Below are 22,510 nucleotides of genomic sequence, written 5' to 3' on the forward strand. Positions count from 1 at the left end.
ACGAATATACACTCATTTTCAAAGTAATTTGGTTTTTCGAGAGACTCACCTGGAACCCAACTGAATCTCTCACTTGTGATAACTCGAGATTTAAAAGTCTGCATAAATTGAAAAAGAAAACAACCAACCAAGAGAACAAACCAAATTAGTTTGTAACTGAGTGTACTTCGCTAGTTTCGTGCAATTTGGTTTCAAGTAGAACATAAAGTTGACCGAATCTCGGGGACTGCCTACCTGATGAACCCCAAGATAGGCGGAACCACTCGTGGGCTGTCGATGGATTTTCAGCAACCTTATGAGTAGTACATTACAAATATACATGTATCGCGATATTTCAAATATCGTAGCGACTGAAGCATGAGGCGGCCTGGTGCAGCACATTCAGTTGCCTGGAAAGATCACAAACGAGAGATTCAGCTGGATTTCCGGTGAGTCTCTCGAAAAACCAAATTACTTTGAAAAGGAGTATATTTCGCTAAAACTTTCTTTATTTTCTCACCCAAATTTCTCAAATTCAGTAGAATATTGACTTTTTAGACACAGTTTATCTATGCCGGCTATTGAGCAATTTGGTGACAACAATTGCACAACCTGTGGGTAGTCCAGTAAGATGAATTGGTTTCGTTAGATTAGCGGGACAAAATATTGCGAAAAACTTCAAATTGCTAAGCTACTGTCAATAATACCCCATCATCGGTCAGTTTTCTAAAATTGTGTTTTACTCTGATGGAATCTACAACCGAGTCCATGTTAGCTGCTACAATTGGTATAAAAACAGTGCATCGGGCTAAAAGTGAACACTTTCTTGTGGGTGAAACAGTAGCCAAATAAATGAACACAGCGAAATCTATGCGGATAACCCCGTCACAAATAATCATTTATATTTAAGGCTAGTAAGAACTTATTTGTCGAGCTGAGCCCCAGTATTTCAAAGAGAACCTTTTCGCATTTCTGCCACGAGCAGTGCTCTATCGATTCACGTGTGCTCGGAATCTAATTATCTGTGCATCTACTTGTACAAACTCACAAATGCCTCTCATTAGTTAGGTAGATGAGAGATTTCTAATGAGATCTACAGTTACCAGATCTGATGCCAAACTAATTTCTCCAGCTTACTACTTTCTTTATTAATTTGCCCCTAATTTTCTTTAATGAAATTGACCCACATAAAAATGAGTTCTTAATGAGTCTGGGACTTTATGTAGGACACTGAATTGTCATTTTTGGGATGCCAGTCCGTCAACATTTCGAACTCACAGAAGTACAGCGTCTCACTTTTACAAGACCATGAATAAAATCATATTTTGCTGAACGCCAAACGTTGAATTCTAGCCGTAGATATTTGGGTGCCAACACTCCGTCATTTTGCTGATTTTTTATTGCTTAAGACTTTAAACTTAGCAGCGTCAAGATCGTAAGTCATGTAACAGAGTTTAAAAATACTCCTCTAGCCAATGCTACAATTCTGTTTGGGTCATTCTTAGCCTGGTTGTGTTTTTGGACAAAACTATTCGTAATACCTATTGGTGATGTTGTCCTTAGTGGGATCGATGGACATGAAAATCGCTTCGAAAAAAGGTGTGCAAGAATTGTTTTGTATTTTGGATGATACAGTTGTCCTAAACCGATGATGAATTTCCCAATTGGAGATAATTAGTGAGTGTCTTACGTAAGCCTTCCAATGAGTCGTGCAATGTCGTGCTATGATCCATCACGTCAGTGTACACTTATTTGGTGCTAAATGTTTTGATTTATGGAAATCTCTGTATTCATGAGACAATACTGTCTTGTAGTAGCAAGTTCAGTGAGTGATCGAAGTAAGTCCTCCGAAGCAGTTTTCTTTCTCTGTGTGTGTAGCTGATTGTAAGAAACCACTCAAAAACCTCATCATGTTACCACCATATTTACAATAACCCGATGGCTGATTGGGCAATATGTGGATTCCGTGAGAGAATGTGCATCGAATGCCTGATAAAGCATCAACATCAGTGGGAGATGTGCACAACGACAGCTTGAATACCAAACCAAACAATAGCAGTTCCCGTACCTCAAAAAAAGTATTACGAAAAAACCAACTAAAATTTCCCCTTTCCAGAAAATGTCGCTTTGATGACAGTTCCGATAACTGGAAACATAAGGCCTTTGTCAATATAGAACCTGGGTAGGCTAGGTGCCTTTAGACTGAGTCACTTTGTGGTTAGGTTGGTGAAGGTCTGGATCCTTGAAAGAACCGATTGCTGATCGCTTTTAGATAGAGCTAGACTTCATTCATCATACGACGTTGGCGCCTTACTAACGAGGAGGGATTCTACTGGCCCTTATGTGAATACAAGAGAGAATGTGTACGGGGCCATTTTAGTGTCCTATACCCGTGGATGCTACCGATACTGTGATCGACCTTTCTATTCAGTTGGGACACAGTCCTAGATGAATCCGTCTGCGATCATAGCTACGACAAAGCAAAATAAAGTAGAAGGAACTGAAAGAACCTTCCCTTCAGCAACACTTTTAAGATGGATAGACACTGGGTATCTCCTTCATTGTCATCGTTTCTTCTTCCCCAGATCCATTTGAATTCTGAGAAAGCAGAACACTGGCCTAATTTATTCGACACCACTTGTTGAACACTGAGTAGTGTCTGAGGGAATTAATCAAAGACTGATTGATAGAGTGGTCATCGGGGACAATACATTGGCAAGGCGGTACTTTACTCGGATATTTACAGCTGACAGGAACTAGTCTGGTTTACATGAAAAGCTTTAGTCCTTACTCAATGCGTTTTTTTTCGTGTGAAGAAACCGGCGTTTTTACGACTCATAATTGTGAATATGCTTGTTCAGAGAAAGATATCTTGCGTATTCTGGAAGTTATCTGTAGTTAGCTACAGACCGAAAACGGTCACTACAAGGTCTTTCCATGTTTCGCCGTTTCTTCTAGGGGGCAAAATTTATCACTACTTCTGGAACGGATATACCTACATGCGAACTTTTTCATTAAAGCACAGCTCATTTTTATCTCGAAGATAAACGTGTTTACAATCTGACGTCCTTGAGCCTTGTAGGTATTTTTATGGCTACACTACAAACCAGAATTTCCCAAGATTCGCTAACTGGGATCACTTCTTGTACTGAAAAGATCTCCCCTAAACTGGGCTACTCCTGACTATTCTTCCACGAGACATCGACAAATATTGTCTCGCTGGATTATTACGGCACCGTCCTGTCGCTAACCGAAGTGACTCCACAAGGGGTTTTTACTGGCAAGAGCTACCCCACACCGATTATTCAACTTTTATCACTGAAAACAAGGGAAATGAATCACACTGTGAGATAGAGAAAACAAAATAGTTTTTGGTAGCTATTAGCCGTCCTCTACACGGGAGCGCGTCTTGATCCTGGCCGCTAGTCACCACTTCTTCATGACTCGAGTATACGAGACTGTGAGATAGAGAAAACAAAATAGTTTTCGGTAGCTATTAGCCGTCCTGTACACGGGAGCGCGTCTTGATCCTGACCGCTAGTCACCACTTCTTCATGATTCGAGTATACAAATTCTAAGATGTCGGCTATTCTGCTACTCACTCGATTTACTGGCAAACTCCTCAGCCGTCAGCTCCCGCCATTTAAACTGACGTGCTCCTCCCAAGTGATGTGTGGTGTCTGCCACCAGTTCCAATAACTTCATCACTCTGTTGATCCACCAGTCTGTTAAATCATCGGCGTGTTATTTTGACAATTGATAGTATTCATCTATGGGATAACGTGGAATCTATAGATGGAGTCCTTTAATTCACAGTCATCGTTTGCTTCGGAATATCTAGTGAAGGCATCGAAGTAAGGCATGGGCTCGTGTACGTTGATGAATGGGAAGTTGCGGTAGATAACACCACGTATTAATTCATTGGTATCCCAATCACAGAAACCGAATCTTAAACTTACCGCCATCTCAAACAGAAAATGGGTAAAGTTAGCACATTGTCCACAACCAACTTTAAGGGTTATTCTATATCCTACTGCCGACAGTTTGCATGGTCAGAAATGGTTTTGATTACAAGAAAATGATTGAATGCGGGCTGGATAAGTCTCAATGAATCGGCTATTGGGCCCCGGTGCTGAAGACCGGTTAGTGAAAGTTGCGCACCGAGATGGTCGCTGACGTGTGGATACACTGACAGGCGAACTTGTCGCTATGATGGGCTACGGGTATTCTCAAGACGGTCCAAACAACCAGCACGCATCACGCGCTCCTCCTTGAAGCTAACGTTGAAAATACTTCAGTGAACTTTCAGTTGTTCTTTCAGCTTTTCATTGCACCCCGAGTCTCTATTCATTAATCACCAAGTAGAAATTCCTCGGTCTCATTCTTTACAAAGCATACTACTTGTAGTGTAGCTGAAAGCCCTTTGATAACCCAACACCAGCATTTTCTTTCGCCGGTAAGCGTGACCCCCGAGTTTCTGTCAGCCCTGTGCTATAACTGACCGCTTTATTGTGCGTATCTATTTGCAGACTGAGTTGGTCATAGCGGAAGACTCGGCTGAAGATCTTGTGCGCGATAGTATTTGGCTGGATGCGTCATGAAACTCTACTTCGATATACTTAAACATCTGTGCAGTAGGTCTATTTGAGGGACCCATCTGGGATTCAGCTGAGTCACGCGTTACCACCAAATTAGTGCGCACCTGGAAAATTTCCAGACCCTTGCCGTTTAAATAAATCTATTTTTCCGTTCGTATTCTTTCTTTTGTCGATTTTTTCCCCGAAAGAAGTGTTTTGTGCTTTGTGTTTTGCACTCGGCTAGCAGGAATCCGGGTGTCTGTGCGTCTTGACAACCAGCAGCGTGATGTTGCTTTCACTATGATCGGCGAATTATTTCTCCTATAACTTTATACATATCAGGAACACCTAAACCAAGTAATTGTATTGATGAACTTTTGACCTCAAGTAGTTATTTTGGACTGTGTAAGTTCTGTGAAATGTAGCAAAACCCTGATTAGTACATCAAGTAGGTTGGTTAAATGCATTCGAACTAGGTTGAACGCAAAAATACGCATCAATCGATGTCATATTCTTTACACTTCAGTCAGCCAGCCGATTTTGGCGAAAAAGCCGTCAAAACACTGAGTCTCTGTTTTCAAAAGTGAACGATTCTTCCAGTGAGGGATATCGTTGTTTGCAATCTACAAACTGAGAACTGCTTTACGCTACTCATAGTGTAGCAGTAGTACGGTACTCATTGTTCATAAACGACAGGTCAAATTTACCTTCAGGATTGTTTGAGTTCAACGACCTGGTGGTCTCAAGCTGCACCAGAAACGTCAAACGTACGATGAGTAGTCAGTACCTTAGTTAATGGAAGTATGCTTGTAGGATCTATCAGTCACTTTGTTATTCACACCGTCAACTGACGCTGAGTGACGCCAACCAGGATAGTAGCCGTCATTGGATCGGAAGTTTTGGTCAGGTTTCACTCTGATGAGCTCTGATAACGGCGTAACTCCACACTTCCTCAGTTTGGTATGGACCCACCAGAATCGCTGTGCTGGGAGGGAAAGTGGACTGCACAAAAGAGAGTGATGTTGGTGTGTGTAGTGGGCCATGGGTTCAAAGCGGGCGACACAAAGTTTTGACACTCGAATTAGAGTGGGGATTTCAGCGGAACCAAAAACCACATACAAACTGCCCAAAAACACTGATCTACAGTGCGACTCCACATCGCTAAAGTGTCTACCATGATGATCAGCTTGCTGGGTTAGTCAGTACCACAGGATAAGTCACCTGTACTCTGGTCTAATGGTGAACCGTTAAGTCAGAAAACAGATCAGTTGGATACTGGAATGAGGCTTTGTCTATCCGCTCTCAAAACACCATCGAGTCAACGTCGGTATTGGTGAATAACGTATATCCTTGCCAGACAAGCTGGAAGTACTGGGAACATGCATGTGTAGCCTCAGAGAAATTGCCAAAGTTGCTCGAGTCATCTGTTCTGAATGGCACCATCTTGGATAGCAACGGCCTCGTGGATCACGCACGCCTTCTGCCATGTCATCTGAAACGCCGCTAACTTCCGTTTCGAATGTCCGGTTCGAATCATGGCATGGGCTAATTCCAGTTGATCGAAGATCCCTGTCTTGAAGATGTGTATACCCATGTTTTCCCCATTAAAGAACGCAAAAGTATACTTTTGATGGTAAATAGTTTCACTAATAAGTCATCTGGACTACAAGTATTCATATGTCGTCTGCATCTTAAGTGGCTAGACAGGGACGGATTGGTGTATTTCTCAAGTACTGTAAGGTGTTACTTCACGCATGCTCACATATGTAAATACACAACAGACTCCAAAACCGATGTACAGGGGGTCTCATAATAGACGCAAAATTTGTTTGGATAAATAAACGTAAACAATAAAAAAGATAACAATTTTTTTAAACTTAGTAGCCACATAAAGAAGGTTTCGTGTGCAAGAGTTGATATTTTTTTGTTTACGATTAATGTTAGTACGAGCATTGAAATTGTGAAACTCTAGTATTCCCCTGGTGAAAGCGCCACTGCTGCACTTCGTGGTTACAAAACCAAACATAGTCTCATCAAAGATCCTTTCGCCGTGTCGACCGTTACAGGCTTGATTGCGAAATTTGAGTTCACTGGATCTGTAATGGATTTTCCTGGTAAAGGGAGAAAGTCTCTGAGCGATGAAAGAGCGCCCATTGTACAGAATGCCGTCGAACAACTTCAGTCTCAGAGCATTTTGGCATCTTCGCCAATAACAGAGGTGTCTCAGTTGACCGGCATTCCCCGCGCCAGCGTACATCGTATTATGAGACGCTACTTTCATCTCCACCCGTATCATTTCACTTTATCACAAAACACCATGGAAGAAAACAAGCAGCAGCGTGTCACTTTCGCCAACTGGCTGCTGGACAGTGAAGAAATCGTTCCCAAAATTTTGTGGAGCGATCAGGCAAATATTTCTGTGGATCGCAAAATCGGCAAGCACAACTGCGTGATATGGCCCCGTAAAGCTCCTCACCCGTAATCTCCATTCCCCTCATCTCTGTGTGTGGATGGGATTCTCCTCAACGTGTCTCCTGCGTCCCTTTTTCTTTGATGCTACGGTTTCCGACAACAGTTACCTCCAAATGCTGCAGACGCTTGTTATCCCGAAACCCAAGCATCACAAGAAGTTATCGACCGTCTTTCAACAAGATGGTGCTTCACCCCGCTACTCAAACTAAGTGAGAACTTACCTCCGAGAGCAATTTTCTGATGAGAGAGTCATTGCTCGTGGATTTCCAAACTTTTGGCCGGCAAGGTCACCCGATCTCACACCTCTGGATTATTGGTTTTGGAGGATTATCAAGGCTTGCGTATATCATGAAAATAAACCGAAGAATTCAGTGGAGTTAAGAGCAAGAATTGAAGAGGAGTGTGCACGAGTACGATTGAAGAGGTTAAACGTGCCTTGTCTCACATCTCACACCGCCTCCAACTTGTTATAGAAAAAAAGGGGGGTTTCTTTTACCATCTTTTGAAATGCCAGTTTGTTTACAGTAAACCTCCATGATGTATGTATGTTCCTATAAAAATGATAAATGTTTGAACTGGTGTTTAAGTTTTAACATGGTATTACTTTTTGCGTCTATTATGAGACAACCTGTAGCATGTAACAGTTTTCGATTCAAAGATGGCTGATTTTTTCATTGTTTTGATAGCTGTCCAAAGTTTATCGTGAGGAATACAAATCAGACTAATTTTTAATTCAGTCGGTCTATCAAGTGATTCATTAGTTGAATGGTGAAAAGGAGCAAGAATGTGCCCATCAGCGTGTACGAGCTTCTTTCGGTTACAAACTGAACCAATGTCTCGTTCTCAGATTTCAGAAAGTGGAACACAAGAAAGCTACAATTCCAACAAAGGGCAACATATCTTGACATAGACAAGCTGGGCTTTGGGGTTAGACTGCATGGGTATCATCTTCACCAGCAAATTTAGAAACCTCAGAAATGCTCATAAGTGATAAGTGCTCATCACTCTAATTGGTTAAACGCCGTGTTCTACAGGGTTCAAGGAGTCATGCTCAAGGCTAATAATGAGACCGTTAGCCGAAAAAGGCGCAAATGTTCTTCAGTAATCCACTTGAAGGAGGTCGCTTCCATTTCGTGTTGAGGTGTCTTGAAGCATTTGTCGTTAAAAAACATAAGAATAAAGATGTCCTAATTACGAGATTAATTTAAACCCCCATATGTTAAACAAGATAAGCCGGCAGGGAATCAAATCATTAAAAGTGCCTTGTTCATATACATCACAGTGCAAAGCAGACGAATAAAGTGGAATTATACATAATCATCATTATGCGACAAGGTAGGAGAACAACTTCGGACAAAATACAGATGCAAATCAGGAGTTTGAGCTGTGCAGCCAAGGTCGGCATAATCACTGGGTTACCACATTACGCGCTTAAAAATACGTTTTATATAGAAAAGCAAATGCGGGGTTTGAGGATCCAAATCAGACACAAGGCGACCAGTGTGTAGTTTAGTGTACGAAAAGAAAGTCGACTGGAACTGTTGCATCCATCTTGGTCCTGACAGTAGCAAACCTCCTTGTACACCCCTTGGGCTTCGAACCAATAGCGACAACCCCAGGCCAAACCTACAAAGGAGAAAAGATTATTATCCCGTTGAGGACTTTAGAGGTTGAACGCCAGTGCCTGTAATGACTATAAACACACTCTTATGGACTGGAAACAATTACGGCCAGTCAAATAGGCCCGTTGCAAAACTCTTGAATCACACGTATTCTATTCAGCCTGGCTGGTTGTAACTTTTTTTGCGGAAAATTCAGTTTTATCGAAAATCTGAAAGTCCACCGTATTTTAAAATTGTCCATAGGTAAATCGTATGGGAGGCGTCTTAAAAAGTCCGAAAGATCACAGAACCTCGTGAACGTCGTTTAGGACTTTTCGAAGTTGACTCCTTTGTGTAACACTGATACCTAAAAATTTGTCGTTTAATGTATATATACAAGAAATATTGTACTAGGTCGTTGCGGAGTACACCACGTTGTAAGACGTTTTTCAACTGAGAGTTGTTTTACAATCATTAAATTTACACCCGAAATCCGTGCCGTTCACTTGGACGGGTTACGAAGCAATCGGTTGTGGAATGAATCAACAGCAGTGGTCGAGGTCACTGTATTTAATGAATCCAATTATCAACTTTACGGCAAAAAGTATACCTGTTAGCACGGAGACGTGTAGACTACTGAATTCATCTACTTAATACCTCTTGTTGTGGTGCTGAGTAAAAACGCACTCCTCATTAACTGCTGTGTACTAAAATAACTTGTACCGACCGCATAACGTTCGAGAACACTTCTCGGAGAGTCAATATGCTTTTTTCCAAGACCCGTGATTTGAAAGCACGGGTATGAGACAAGCCATTCTTAGGAGAACGAACTCAAAATTTATCGATCGCCCTATCGACGTCGTGTTTACGGAACACTGTGTTTCACAGGCATGCTTATTCTTAGGCAAGCGGTGCCTTCCCATGGTAAAAACTAAATACGTCCGGAGAATTTTGGGGAAAGCTGGTCACTTCATCTAGTTCAAGTTGTCGGTCCTGAAACGACTTCTGGAATAGTATGAGGCTTTTTTGCTGGCTTACACTGACTAATTCGAATAATTACACTGCTATTAAAAGGCGTCACACCATGTTCAATTGTAAGCTAACTGTACTATCCGGGGGTGGAAAGGATAGCTTTCGTACTTCTGTCTGAAAATTTCAGCCCATTTTAAGCGTAAAACGATGGGTCCCGAGAGAGTTTTCTGTTACTTCACCTTCCTTCTTACAGACAAAATATTGATTTGTTCTACCACGGAGTTTCCTTGCGTAGTAACCAACCGCCGTATTCCAAGCCCCCATATCGATCATCTGTTTCGTTGATTGTAAGGATAGGTGTTTTTAGTGACGGGATTTCCGAGTAATGTACTCAGAACAAAAAGTATCTCATTATCTTGACAGTTGCCACTCGAAGAATAAGACAACACCGAGCAATATGATGTGAACTGACTGTAGTTTGATCACACTTGTGACCAAAAGTTATGAATCTTAATTATGAACCGGAGGTTTAGAAATTCGAATCGCCCTAAAATTTCTTGATTTACAGGCCCCAAGAAGGAGAAATTTGGTCATGGGCTGCCGAACAGCTACCAGAAACCGTAAGAAGACGGTATCTTTAAACAGAAAGAGAACTGTAGTAAGAATTAGGTGCCAAATTTTCTTAGAGGGCCTGATATGATCATATGTCTTCCATCTTCCTAATGGAAAAGAAAAGATACGGAAAGCTATTCCACTTTAATCAGTAGTTTTCGTGCAGTCTGTTGCCTATAAATGACCAGGTTCGTCATGGACACTGAAAGAATACCAGATATGTTTCAATGGTCCTCAAGATATCTTTGTCTCGAGAAACTCATTAATTTGCAAATCAATTTGGTTTTTCGAGAGACTCACCTGGAAACCAGCTGAATCTCTCGGTTTCGATGTTTTCAGGCTGTGCTGCACCAGACCACCTCATGTTTCACTTGCTACGATATTCGAGATATCGCGATACGTGTATATTCGTAATACACTACTCATAAGGTCGAAGTATTTTCAGCAACCTTATGACCAGTGCATTGAATATATCTTTGTCTCACTACCATTCCATATACGTTGTTTTTCAATCATTACTAAGCCCCGTGTTACTGTTTGCCCTGTTTTTTGGGTTTTTACTTCGAAATAACTTGGCAGATCCGGTTAAAAGCACTCCTTTTTCATCCAAATTCAAACACCAAGGGTTTGTTTTAAACCCAATTAAACTGCTACTTCATTTATCACGTAAAACGCCATTCATATTATTCCAGCAACCGTTTACAAAACAACTCGAAGCAGGTAGAATCCATTTTAACTAACCATAATCCGTACGAGCTCCGCATCGGCGAGTTATCTTAATCCAGCTGTTCCATCCCGTACTTTCTTGATAGATCTTCACACAGAATGTTCCGGGAGAGTGGGAAAGGAAACTTCCGCAGTCCACCATTGCGTTTAGGCGAGTGTCGAAAAACCGTCGTGCCGGGCATGAATCGTCTTCGTTGCTGTCACACTGGTAACATCGAATGGCATTGCTGACTACAATGTAGACGATAGTAAGGATAAAATTGCAAACGTCAAAGGATTTAGCAATGAATGAACTCTAGTTTAATCATAAAGCCTACGCATTTCCATGAATACATGTGTCTGTGACGTGCATTCTATCGCATATTTTCAAAGTCAATCTTTCAAGTGCTTAGCGTCAGTCTGATAGCTATCCCTTCGAGTTTACTCTGTGATTGAGGCAAAAGCTTACTGACAGGAAGATACGTAATTCATACTCAACCCCGGCATATTGACTGCTCCTGTCTAGGCTAGGACAACATGGCAGTGTCTCACTGCTCATGCTCCGTTCCACTACCGTGGCAGCCAGGCACCGGAAAAGAGTAACAGCTAAGCGATTGGTATCAGATTTTATTTCCACACGTTGAGGGTTAAACATTTTGCATTCATCGGTTATAGCAAGTGTTTCACACCAAACTCTTCAAAATCACAGCTCAACTTTGAATTCGAATACTTCCTAAGCCACACCAACGATTTATGTATGTGCATATATATATTTGTATATACGTATGCTTGTATATATATTCGTGAATATATAAATGATTTACAATGACACCAAAACCATCCGAACGCCCCAGAAGCTTCTAATTTGTACGCTCAATTTCAGCTTTTCGCTTTGGTTGGGCTTTTTTTGCGTGCTATGCACGGAACTACTTTACAGTTTTATCGAACAGTATCGTTTTTATATGTATGTTACCGTGGCTCCTATTTGGCCAACGAAGGCACCTGCTGAATTCAGCCGATTTCTTAGACACCATCTGAATCCTTATAGCTTTGCTATTCTCTCTGCACCAGCGGCTACGAAGTTTGGATTGCATAGAATGAGTTGAAAGACGTCCAAGCATAACATTTGTGCGGATAGCTTTTGCCAGATTGTTGTCATGATGATCAAACTTCACTCTCAAGATATATCCAATGACATTTGGGGAGATTGGGTTGGTTGTTTGGCTTTAGTCAGTGTCAGCAAGCACTTACTGGCACTGGTAGGATAAATGATAGAACGCAGGTGTGCTATGGTTTTTGAAGACTGAAATTCATGTTTGACGTCCTTGGAACAGCCGATAAGGCCTTGGACGGGCATAGTAGCTTTGATCTGTGAGATTCCTAGGGTCTCTGAAGGCTATCTAGTACGGGACACTAGGTTTGAATGGTGTACCCCACACAAGACATGATTTGGGCGAACATCTGCACGCCAAATGCCCAACATTCTCTGGCTACTCCCGGAAATTTGTATATCGTAGTGCAAAAGTCAGATCTTATTGAGTAACAACCACTACGGAAATGATAAACAACTAAAAGGGACTCATCTCTTGACACCAGGAGATGGGGCCTTCCGCAGTGAGGATTGGTAGATCATCTGAGGGTTACTTGAAGGTGGAACATATTTCTATGTTTCCCATGAGTCTTGAGAAGGCGTTACAGCTGCATCGAACGAATCCGTTTGTAGTGGCAGGGAAGCTGGCAGCACCTTTAGCCTTTTGGCCAAAAATTTCTACTCTGTCGTTTTGTTTACTGCGGACATTTGTTTTGCGATATGTTGTATCATTTTTCGTTTGTACTGTTACATTTGTACACAATCCTTTACAACCGATTCCTGGTCATTCAATCATGGTGAACGTTTTTGTTTGATTTTATCTTAAATTATTGTTTTTAAAGCTTGAAAACTATGGCTTATTACCGAAAATGCACAACAGATGGATCTTTGACAAATGGAAAACAGTATTAGGTTCAGAAATTACCCTCGTGGCACACCACATTGGATAATCCCAAAGTCAGATTTCTTTGCGTGGCAGTCCATAGAGCCAAAGGTAGCTTTCAAGTCAGGGAACACAACCGTTCTTGGTTGTGTTCTTAATGGAAGCAGTGTCGCTGTTCCAGAATCTATTGGAGGGTGAAAATGCGATCCGTGAATCCTCCTGCAACACGAAAACCCAGCTTCGTCTTCACGGGTCTGCCTCTACCTGTGTTCAGTCAATCCTCGAAGTGTAATACCAGAGAGTACCTTTGATACCACAGCTACCAGGCTAATGCCGCGGAGATTTTCCCACAGCGCCCGGGTATTATTCTTTCAGGCACTTTCTTTTTTTCCAAATCGCACCAGTGGACCTTGTAAGATGAGTCTCCATGGATTTTCTACCTTATTTAAAGAAGGCTGGATACAGATCTTACGGATCTGGTGTCTTTTCACACTTCCGTACGGATATTTTGTACTTTGTTTATTCTTCCGACAGCCGATTAACCTCCGCATTTTATTCGCCTGTAAACACTATCTACAAAGCTATGTTTCAGGAGGCCAGGTTAACTGATCTTCAAAATGTTCGGCGTGTGTTTCCAGTTGATATTTTTTTGAGTGAGTTGATCAGCTCTTTTCTTTACTTATCGTTTCACTTACCGGTGCTTCCATAGGGCCAGTTGATCATATCACTTGATACAAGGCACGGCTGTTTCCGATAGCAAAATCCTTCCCCATCTCCCGAGATTTTTCTGTTCATCAGAGCTCTCGGTTTTTCTTCAGGCTCTTCACAATTTGGTGTTTGAGAAATTGGCGTGCACCGTCGTTCTCGTTGCCTACTGGTATATATTTTTTGGGTGTCAGTCATGGATAGCTATCTCAGCAACATCCAGTGGTCTTGTGATGGAGTCATAGGATTTATACAAACAGCACTGAACGCTAATAACGTGGCTCCTTTTCCATTTTGCCGTGCTCTATCTACGTGCCTACCAACAGTTCACTATTGATTCCTTGTAGAGAGTTATTGGACTAGTTCAAATTGATACTATTGAGCTGTGGTGAACTTTCGAAGATGGTGGATTGGCATGCTCCTTGCTGATTTGCAATGGTCTAAGGGGGAACGAACTCTCAGACGTGCACACACCATAGCGTGATAGGAATCAAGTTATGTGCTCCAGAAGTAACGGCAGTGTTGAACTATAGCTCCCCATCGGTGGATGATGGCCACGTGATTCAACTGGGCCCAAGGTTAGTTTGCAGTTGTTGGCCCTCAGGTTACGCGGTGTAAACGTTCATGCTGAAACAATTCATAATCACACCTGGAGCAGTCGCTCTCCGTTTTCTGTGCGATGAGCGATGACTCCAATTCGACCGTCCAAATATGATTTCAAGGAGCTCAGATGACCGATTTGAACATTCATGCTGCCGATAAGGATCACAATATCAGTGCTTCTTGCCTGGCGAAAGAGTCTGGATGACTCTCGATAGAATACATCCCACTCAGCATAAGAACTGCAGTCTATTGTGGAATGACTACAAACAGATACTGTTTTTATGTCGAAAGACACTGAGCTTGATTAGGCTGGATAACCTGGCGGCGCAAAGACGACTATTCAGTGAGATCCACTCTAACAAAGCGCGTTCGGCTCTGAGGCTTGGCGTAGCCCCCCACACCATATATTCCAACAGTCTTCGCCTCTGGATCACCGGAGGGAGAAATGTGATTATTTTCGAGCCCTAGATTGACGAATGTTTCATTCTTCACAAGCATACGACATGGTGCCGAAGAAAACATCTGCACATTATACAAAGCAATTTAAGTAAAGAAACTGGTAAAGATAAGTGTATCCTTTTTACTTAAAGAAGAACATCACATGGCACAGGCACACAGTAGTCTCTGCCACTTTTTATCGAAGTTGACACCATGCCCGTCAGTCTTACATTGTATTAAATGGTATAAAACTGCATTTTAGTAAACTGATAGCGTCATACTGATCTTTGGTGCAATAAAGCCATCATCGCCACCATGGACAGCGCGACTCAGTGTTCAGAATTAATGCTTCACAGTCTGGTTGTTGATCTCTTGCAACTCAAGCTTGTCAACTGCGGTGCTTTAGCAAAGACAATTATTAAACTGTTGACAAAGGTAATTGTCGGTACTTTTTGCGCAGAACGTTTCCCAGAATTTCATCTTTGATGATTTTTGCCATATCTGTGAGGTTAGGCGCTGAGTTGCTCGGAGCACTGCTATTTAGACCCTTGGTTGAGGTATCTGGTTGGAGCACGACTTCTGTAAGCCATAAAGTGCACAGAACAGAGTAGAAAACACAGGCAGTTAAAAATATTGTTTTTATTCAAAGCTCCGGGCAGCCGAGTAATAATTACTTCTTGGTTTCATCGAAAATTTCTATAAAAGTCTTATAGTGTTACTGGGTGCCCAGGTTAGTGTAAACACCTTTACTGCCCTCACACATCTCGAAATTTAGAATTTTAAAGCTGCATGCTGATGAGATATTGAAACAATGCAATTCCACTGGTTGTCCGATGCAGACAAATTTTTGGTCATGTAAAAACTCGACACATCTTCAGCTTACAAGAGCGAAAAAACTCCACCACAGAAACTTCAACTTCATCAAGTCATTACCGTCGATCTCAAAGATTATGGACTTTGTTGTTCAGCTTTCACAAATCATGTAATATTTTGTCACATACTCAACGTGGACTTAACTGGCGCGGGTCCTGTATGAAAAGTGCACTTTTATCTAGTGCAGACTTAAAAGTTTTAAGCGCGAAAGTAGGTGCTACTCAACAAGACTTATTGCATTTGAGTTCAACTAGTGTGTCTACCCCTACGGAAAGTGCACAGTCACAGAGTCCGTGAGCCTCTGTTGCGCCGGATAAGACGGTGAACTTCTGACATATAATTAGGAGATATTACTTTCCTTCCTATTATCACGCGAGGTGGTGCCATTGGAAGCTCTGTATCCGGTCCTAGACTCTCTCCATTTTCCTCTCTCCGGCCCAAATATTTTCGGATACCGTGACAGTGCGGCATCAAATCCAAGTAAGCCAGCACTTGGCTAGTCATTATTCTTATTTGACTGTTTACGGCACATTCTTTCTGTCCACATAATCCACACGCCTTCCGATAAATCCTGTGTCAAAACGTTTTACGATGCGGGAATCGAAGAACCGACCAGCTTGTCATCACGCGCGTTCTCCATAATTGTTCTACGGTGTATTGGATGCACAAATGTGGAATGTGGAAATTTTGGCTTCCTGGAGACAAACATTGGTTACTTCAAGAGACCGCTAACTTTTGGAATCACCTACAATTATTGAGCACAAGTGCAGCAGCCGTAACTACAAAAATGCTGACCGAAGACGAAGCACCCATAGCGCGGTGCAGAAAAGACCGTTCTTGATATTTTCAATCCAAACTGCGGGTAAGTGTCGCTGCACTTATTAGCGCTCTCACACTATGGTAGAATCTTTAACACAGGCTGGATTTTTGTGTGTTAGGCTGCCGCTCAGTAAAGGTATGCATGCTGACATTTGTTTACAGTTCCAAATACCAACAAATTCGTGGCCGAATTCCAAAATTAGAAAATTATTTAAGCCGTTTAGTTTACCGACAATTCTTCTTTCGCTTTGTGGCGGATCCCTATAAACTTGTTTTCGAAGTGAGAATGTTAGTATCCCCTCACATTAGTAAGCCTATCCACTCAAACACCTGACAAGCACATTCATGCATGGCGTCGTTGCTTTTAACGAAACCATACAGTCCGACAACTCACCCCGAGAAACCGATTTCTGAAGCAGAAAGTGTCGTTGAACCAACACGACACTTTCTGCTTAAATTGAAGCTGAATCATTTTAATTTTATGTTTTTTATCCCGTTACTGGATTTTAGTTGTTTTATACCAACGCAAGAAGCAGGGAAGTGTGCCAAAAGACTCCTTTTAGGCCGAAGAAGCAATCGTAAGCATAGAACTATCAACCCGGGTAACTTATCTTCTGGCTTAACGCCTCAGCACTTCATGCCTTTGGATGCAGATGAACCAGTCGTTAAGTGCGTGTATGCAAACAGTTTTAACCTATCTGGCGAGCTGCTGGATATTCAGAGGTCGTATTGCGCCAGCCAAATATTCATAATCACGCTCAAAGATACTTGGCTAACATCTGATGTCTCCAATCCCGAGATCTTCGTTGACGGTTACAATAGGCTGACTCAAAACTTGGGGTGGCAGGCATCGCTGCTATAGGCTTGAAGACAGATATTTCTATTTTATTTGTCCTTTGTGACACCACTACTGTAACGCTATCGTGGATAGATATTTCATTGTGCTGGACAGACTTACTTCCTGAAGTCGTTTGACGTTATCCCTTAATCCAGTCGTAAAACGACATGGTTTTCACGCAAGAACTTGAGCAGCTATATACCGCCACTTTATCTTTCGTTATAGCTGTCAGCAACATGTTTAAGACATTCTAGATATGATCTCAGAATGTCGTGTCTAGTAAATATTTTGCATCAGTGCTGTCCAAAGACTTGCAACAGAGCACTTAGACCCACCATGTCGACACACCGGGTAGATATTGCACAGATCCCCTTCTAGTCCTACTGAATAGGGTCATTACTATTGAAAGCCCCTTCTCTGATCAAGTGCCAATGAAGCTTCCATAGGATCTCTTAAGCATTGTGGGCTGACTTTACTTGATCTGGTACCAGATCAGGGACTCCATACCTTCGGAGTAAATTCGAAGCTTCAGCTGCAAAAATTTATCCAAAATGTATATATTCTTTGAACAAGTTGAACTAAGCCGAATTTCAGTGTAGGGAGATTACGCAACGGCTAATCCTGAAATTCACTGCACTTATGCAGTTTTCCTCTCAAAGAGACCAACAAGCAGTCTACCAGACCAAAAAGATTTGGTATCTTCTGGGAAAATTGCGAATTATTCATAGAAATGATGATTACATGAGTTTTGGGAAACCGGATGGTATTGTATAGTACGCGGAGTCAGTGTAGATATGATATCCGCCAATTAGACTTATAGAACCAAATCATGACATTAAATATCCTACGGAAAAAATTTACTATTCAAAGACATTGGGCGTCGCCGAAGAAACTAGTCGGCGGTCTCCTCCATAAGGGGCAAAAGCCAAAGTTCACGAGCCACCAAGAAGTAGTGACCGAGGCATGAACAAAACAATATCTAAGTTCTTTTTGCCTCAGATACCTCATTCCGATTAGTATTGGCATTGCAGAACCAATTCTGCAACTAGGTTGTTGTGTATGGTGGCACGCCAAGTTTGGCCAAATATTTCTATCCCATTTTCTATAGTCGCTGAAAGATGGCAATATATCTTCTGCTTGGAAGAAGGCATTCGTTGCGCTAATTTACAGAATTGTTGGCCACATATACACCTACAGATAGAGGCTTAGTAGCTTCACCAGCGTACAATGCAAGGTGCTGAAATGCAAACTATTCAAAATCACCCCGTCTTACAATGTGTTACCCCACGTGCGACATAAATTCTTACCGAACTCTTCCTGCGTGGCAAAAATTTTTGTGTATGTAGACAGCTTATCACGAGCCAAAGATGAGGGATTAATCTAGAAGATTATGTTTTTCAACGTACTAGCAACATTAATTTTAGGTCCCAAAGTCCCATCGCTCCATAGATTCACGACGTAACAGATTTAAGGGCAAAATTTACTGTGTGCAGGATGCCCCTCAATGTGAGCCCCTCCTCCTGGAAGTAGAGAAGCTCATTTATTATTTATAGCAGTCTCTACTTCAAGGACCTTTTGATACACTCTCAAGCCTATGCCTCCTAATTGCACTCGGCATGAAAACTTCGGTTTCCAAAACCACCCCATTCCAACTGAACGTTGACGGCACAAAATAGTATTCACTAAAGTTAGCACTTTCACCGAATTGCAAAATGTGTCCTTGTATCGTTTGGATGACATTTGATGATACGGTGACTTGAAAGATACCTTTGTTGTACATGGCTAGGATAGACCAGGAGAAATCATAAAGCTGGATATCAAGAAGTACTTAAAGGTTTTTCTTTCTTCAGAGATTTTTCGCACTCCATCGTGAAAAATTAGCCAAAAAGGAACATCTTGACCTTTGAATTATTCCGCATATTTTTGTCTCCATTTACTTGCATCAGATTTCAGACACTAAAGAGCATGTTCACTGAGCTGTCACGGTGATTATTTCGGCCTGCAAGTCTGTTGATGGTGACACGTTTTTGGAGATCCCTAACACACTTTTCCCGGATTATCGTTACCCTAATGGAGATTCAATAGTTACTTCGGCCTTGCGTGAGCAAGGTTTGACAGGGACTAGAGCGTGCAATTTTATTGGACAGCAATCTTTGCCATTTTTGACAGTGGGCACGTGGAATATCCTTCCTGCTACAGTTACCTACGATTTATCCACGACTCAGCTCAAGTCACTGTCAGAATTGGGCACTGAGACGCTTACAGCCCAAAAATGTTTCAACGTTTGAGTCAACTGAAACCTCCGAACGAGCAGAACGAACCCGACCAGGAAACTCTAGGCAGATGCCTCGGTACTGTGTACTAATGCGCGAATCCGCCTTTTATACTATCCTATGGTCGTAGTTGAATTTTTCATTACAACGTCCCGAAAATTAAGGGCAAAGTGCTCATTGGAGTTTTCGGTGACATATTACTCAACCAGAATGCGAGCATCAGAGATTTCATTGAGCGTTATAAATCGGAAGCGAAATTTCGTGTCAGCTCATCCGACTGCAAGAACTAACGGTCAGCCAGTGGTAGTTCGCAGTGCCGTATGGAAAACCAGGTTCATGCATTTCGTTAAATGAGCTGCCTATAAACGTTCAGAGTAAAGCTTGTGTCATTGCAGGACCTGTTCCTGAACTCCCAACTTATGGGGGAGCGTTTTCGTTCACTTTCCCTAGTTAATGATAAACTTTAAAGTCAATAACTCCATGTCCTCATGTGATGTATATAAAGACAGTTTGTGCTGCCAAATATCACTACTACCACAACTTTTTTGGTTCGTCTTTTTTTACCTGTGAGGAGTTCATGTAAGGCTCTGTAGGATTTTAATAATGAATAGAACGTTAACTTGGTTTATATGCTCTGCGATATCGTTTTTAAGTGTTTGTTTCAGTCGCTCTTCGCCTATGTGTAAGGTGCGATGTTTTTTTAAATATAATTCCCGGCGACTTACATGGTATCCACATGCATGTTCCGAGAGTGTTGTTGACACAAATCAGTGATACCTACCGCGCCATTCGGCGACTATACTGTCGAAAATGAGTTATTTATCGTACAGGTCATATTTGCATATAACAAACTAACAAGAAATTGTCTACGATGTTGTGGCATTAGCATCAGCCTGTGCTGCCTAATCAAAAATGAAGCGAGCACAGTTTGGAAAAATCACCGTCTTAGCTCTGTCCTCATAGTATCCGTGACTCAGGAACCAAGGAGTCAGCGTTAATTATTACGTCTTATCTGCACATCACGTGTGATGTCAGTCTCACAACTATTCAAGCTTTGTATAGGTGGTTATTAGGCACAAATTATGTGTTTAGCTAATAAGTGTTATCATTTGCAACTGCGAATGTTTCCATTAACATGGATTAAAGCATAAAGAAACAATGACAGTATGGTACTTAGTTAACAAAAACATCGAAAGCATATTTGAATGAACATTTAGACGACATGCACTAACCTAGAACGATGAAATTGCAAATCAGCACAACAGGAAATATACTCATTGCACTTGAAGTCGTGCCGTTACATTCTTACCCTGATTTGATCCAACCAACACTGGCTTAGTTCAAGTGGCAGATTGAAGGTCTAGTTGTCAGAAAATGAACTGAAAATGAACTCATTGTGCTGAAACGTCTAAATGGATCCTGTAAACTGTATGTCTTATGTACTCAGCTCTCCTGGAAGGGTCGAAATTACTAGCGGGGCCTGAAATCAAAAATGATCAACCCAAGGGAGACACCAAACACAAGAGAGAGTATTTACCAGAAAAACTGAAGTAAATCGGCTAAAGGTTGCCGGAGATGGCGGAGCTACATAAAAATAATGATGGAAGTTGTTCTTCGGAAAGTAGGAGAGGATATTGTGGGTTTTCAGTCTCTTTGAGTCCTAGTAAGGAAGTAGCTTCATGGGCGACATTCCAACGATAACGGAAAGTGCTTTCTCTTAGTACACCCTCGGCTAACCAGCTGGAGCAACATAAGCTGTGATATAGTTTCAGCGTTCTTGAAAAGGGTTGAAAAGAAATGATAGATATATGAAAAAATATATAATTTACCTACTTTTCCCGCTTGGCTTTCTCCTTTTCGTTCTTCCTTCAATCTCCTTTATTCCGCTTCTTTTCAATTTTAACGTGCAAATACGGTAACATATGGTTGGAAAACGGTGGATGATAACTTAATTTGTTACACCAATGCGACAGGCTTTCATTCCGCGACCGTCTGTTAGTCGGGCAAAGCTTAATTTAGTCAGGGGCTGGCTCTGCACAATGAACTGCTGACACTTAAGAATAGCTCAAGGATGGAGATTTCCGAACTTTTTGATCCGAATGCAGATCCTTGTAGGCGGCTGCAAAGTATTGGGTGTGACGTCAGAAGTCCATCCACACCAACCACGAATATCCTGTTAACAGATGGATGCGGGACCATTAAAGGGGGTGGCTTCATATTAGCGTTGATCTGACACGCTCTAAGAATAAACCTTTCTGTTTTACAAACGCTTTCGATAAATCAAGTTGTACGACATCAGTTAAGGCCGTAAGATGGCAAAATAGTAGGCTCGTAAGATTGCTCAAGCCGGACTGCCTCTTTATGCACCAATTCTGTTTGGTGCTTGTCTGTGCCCAAAGGCCCATATAGGTGCTCAGCAAGATGTCTCGATATTTCACAGATTTTAGAAGTGACGATTGCCCTTAAGATCACTGGTGAGAACCTAGTCTTAGCTTTGTAACCGGGCTGGATCTGCTGGTTTCTTCGACCTAATAGGAATATGCTAGATGTGCACATTGAAGCAGGTTTGATCGGACTGTGGATGACAGGTCGGTTTGTCTGACGGAGCTAAAGGTGGAGCCCATTCGGAACAGCTACCTCTGCTGGCATCAAGAGTTCACAGCTCCTAAAAGGCATAATAATCTTTGAAGTATGATAGCATAACCTACTCATCAGCCATCTTGTGGTAGAGGTACCGTGGCTGAATACACTCACCCGTTTGATGCTACTGATGAGGAATGTACGGTCGAAGCCTCTGCAGATTCTATTAAGGTTTGGTTGTGTTGCTTCCTGGAGTAATCTTTGAGATTTAGGGTTGTAGCTTGACTGGATTGTTCAGGTTGTTTAAGTAATATTTAGGGTCCCCCTCAGTTGTTCGGATTGATAATTGTACCTTGGTGGCACACTGTGAAGTATCTCATATTGCTTCCCATTTAAATCATGGATTATCAGGTCACGGATCACTATATATTCTAATTTGTACAAGACTATTGCCCCAGGCTTTGCCGTTGTCTCTGTGAGGCCTGTCAAC

The 22,510-nt window shown here is 41.9% G+C and overlaps 1 protein-coding gene across 1 annotated transcript; it reads right to left on the reverse strand.

The window, feature by feature from the left end:
- Positions 1-8,265: 8,265 nt before the first annotated feature.
- On the reverse strand, positions 8,266-20,734 carry T265_13293 (hypothetical protein; the record flags this gene model as incomplete). Its single annotated transcript, XM_009168134.1, has 3 exons — positions 8,266-8,654; positions 10,955-11,170; positions 20,673-20,734. 3 exons carry the CDS (start codon positions 20,716-20,718, stop codon positions 8,473-8,475), a joined length of 444 nt encoding a protein of 147 aa, XP_009166398.1.
- Positions 20,735-22,510: the final 1,776 nt, after the last annotated feature.

Source organism: Opisthorchis viverrini (genome assembly GCF_000715545.1).
Source record: "Opisthorchis viverrini unplaced genomic scaffold opera_v5_52, whole genome shotgun sequence".
Taxonomy (NCBI): Eukaryota; Metazoa; Platyhelminthes; class Trematoda; order Opisthorchiida; family Opisthorchiidae; genus Opisthorchis; species Opisthorchis viverrini.